Source organism: Chiloscyllium plagiosum, chromosome 47, assembly GCF_004010195.1.
Source record: "Chiloscyllium plagiosum isolate BGI_BamShark_2017 chromosome 47, ASM401019v2, whole genome shotgun sequence".
NCBI lineage: Eukaryota > Metazoa > Chordata > Chondrichthyes > Orectolobiformes > Hemiscylliidae > Chiloscyllium > Chiloscyllium plagiosum.
In genome coordinates, this window is record NC_057756.1 from 8,933,388 (window position 1) to 8,935,918 (window position 2,531).

Consider the following 2,531-nt stretch of genomic DNA (forward strand, 5'->3'; position numbering starts at 1 on the left):
TTGCAGGGGAAGGTGCCGGGAGTGGAGGTTGGGTTGGTGGGGGGTGTGGACCTGACGAGGGAGTCGCGGAGGGAGTGGTCTTTCCGGGACGCTGATAGGGGAGGGGAGGGAAATGTATCCTTGGTGATGGGGTCTGTTTGGAGGTGGCGGAAATGACGAAGGATGATACGATGTATCTGGAGGTTGGTGGGGTGGTAGGTGAGGACCAGTGGGGTTCTGTCCTGACAAGTGGCATTGCACAATTAACATTCACACCGCACAAATGCCAGACAATGACCATCTCCAGGAAGAGACAAGCTAACCACCACCCCATGACATTCAATGATGATACCATTACTCAATTTCCCCTATTATAAACATCCCGGGGATTACCGTTGAAAGAAAATCTAACCATTGTGTCCTTGACGTTCAATTGTATTATCATCACTGAATCTCCCACTATTAACATCTGGGTGTTACTACTGAGAGAAAATTTAATCGTCAGCCCCTTGATGTTCAGTGGCATTACCATCACTGAATACCCCCATCATTAATATTCTGGGCATTATCATTGATAGAGAATCTAACCATCACCCCCTTGGTGTTCAATGGTGCTACCGTCACTGAATTCCCTCACTATCAACATCCTGGGGATTACATTGAGAGAAGTCATGAGTGAGATGGAATGGTTCTCCTGGATGGGGGCAGCTCCAACAACATTCAAGAAGCTCAACACCTTCCAAGGACAAAGCAGCCCCCACTTGACTGGCACCACATCCACAACCAGTTGCTCCCTCCCCCGCCAACGCTCAGTAGCAGCTGTGTGTACCATCTACAAAATGCATCACAGCAAGTCACCAAAGATCCTCAGGCAACATATTCCAAATCCGTGACCACTTCCATCTAGAAGGTCAAGGACTTGGGAACACCACCCCCTGTAAGTTCCTCTCCAAGCCACTCTCCGTCCCAACTTGGAAATATGTCAGCCACAGTCTCAAAATTCTGGAATTCCCTCCCTAAGGGGCATTATGGGTCTACCTACCATATGTGAACTGCAGCAGTTTAAGAAGGCGGCTCACCCCCACCTTCTCAAGGGGGCAATTGGAGACAGAGGGCAATAAATGCTGGGCCCAGCCAGCGATGCTAATATCCTGTGAATCCCATATCTAAGGAAAGATAGACTGGGCATCGGAGGCAATCCAGAGAAGGTTCACTCAACTGATCCTGGGTGTGGAGGGACTGTCTAATGAGAGAGGTTGAGTGGCTCGGGCCTGTCCTCATTGGAGTTTAAAAGAATGAGAGGCAAGCTGACTGAAGATTCTTCGATGAGTTGATTTGAGGGTAGATGCGGAGAGAGAGCTAGTTTCCTGTTGCATGTGGGAGATTCTGGGACCAGAGGGGCATCACCTCAGAATAAGGGGAAAGACAGAGACACACAAGAATTTCTTCTCTCCGAGGGGAGCAGCAAATCTGTGGAATTCCTTCCCACCGAGGCTGGGTCATTGAGTGCACAGAATGCAGAAATTTTTCATCAGGAAGGGGGAGTTGAGAGGGCTGTAGTTGAAGAAGATCAGATCAGCCATTGATGGGCTGGAAGACCTACTTCTGGAGCTGAAGGCTCACAATCTCTTATGTTGGTGTTCCAGGGTTAACTCTGTCCGTGACTGTCTCCCTGGACCATCAGACCGGCCTGTACCTGACAGGGAGTGCAGCGACCGTGAGCTGCTCCAATCCCAGTCAGTCCCAGCTCCAATCGGTCACGTTTTACAAAGATGGAGAGCTCTTACACTCACTGGAGGCGCGCCCTGACAAACATATGGCATCCATCTCCATCGGAAATCTCACCCGCGCAAACGGAGGGAGTTACACTTGCCAGTGTGAAATGACCGTGTCTGGGAGACATCTAATATCCAGTCTTAGTAACGCTGTGTCAATAACCGTACAGGGTAACAACGTCTCTTTATTTATTTCTTACTGATGTTGCAATCTACATATTTCAGACCCAATAATTCGCATGGGCTTAACCCGTCAATCGTCACTATTGGAATCCCGACAGTGCAGCAAGAGGCCATTTGGCCTGTTGAGTCTGCACTGACCTTCTGAGCAGCATCCCACCCTGGCCCCCTATGCCCACAACTACCATGGCCAATCCACCCTAACGTGCACATCCCTGGGCACTATGGGACAATTTAGCATGGCCAATCCACCCTAACCTGCACAATTTAGCATGGTCTAGATTAGAGTGGTGCTGGAAAAGCACAGCAGGTCAGGCAGCATCCGAGGAGCAGAAAAATCAATGTTTCGGGCAAATGCCCTACATCAGGAATGAGGGCTCATTCCTGATGAAGGGCTTTTGCCTGAAATGTAATTTTCCTGCTCTTGAATGCTGCCTGACCTGCTGTGCTTTTCCAGCACCACTCTAATCTAGACTCTGATCTCCAGCATCTGCAGCCCTCACTTTCGCCTAAACAATTTAGCATGGCCAATCCACCCTAACCTGCACATCCCTGGGCACTATGGGACAATTTAGCACGGCCAATCCACCCTAACCT

General features: G+C 49.7%; 1 protein-coding gene across 1 annotated transcript in view; it reads left to right on the forward strand.

Annotated features, from left to right (window-relative positions):
- LOC122544195 (basement membrane-specific heparan sulfate proteoglycan core protein-like) overlaps positions 1 to 2,531 on the forward strand; it is an 82,848-nt gene that overhangs the window by 61,579 nt on the left and 18,738 nt on the right. The window contains exon 14 of the mRNA XM_043683246.1: positions 1,626 to 1,925. Coding sequence (XP_043539181.1) covers positions 1,626 to 1,925 — 300 coding nt within the window. The remainder of the gene's footprint in view (positions 1 to 1,625; positions 1,926 to 2,531) is intronic.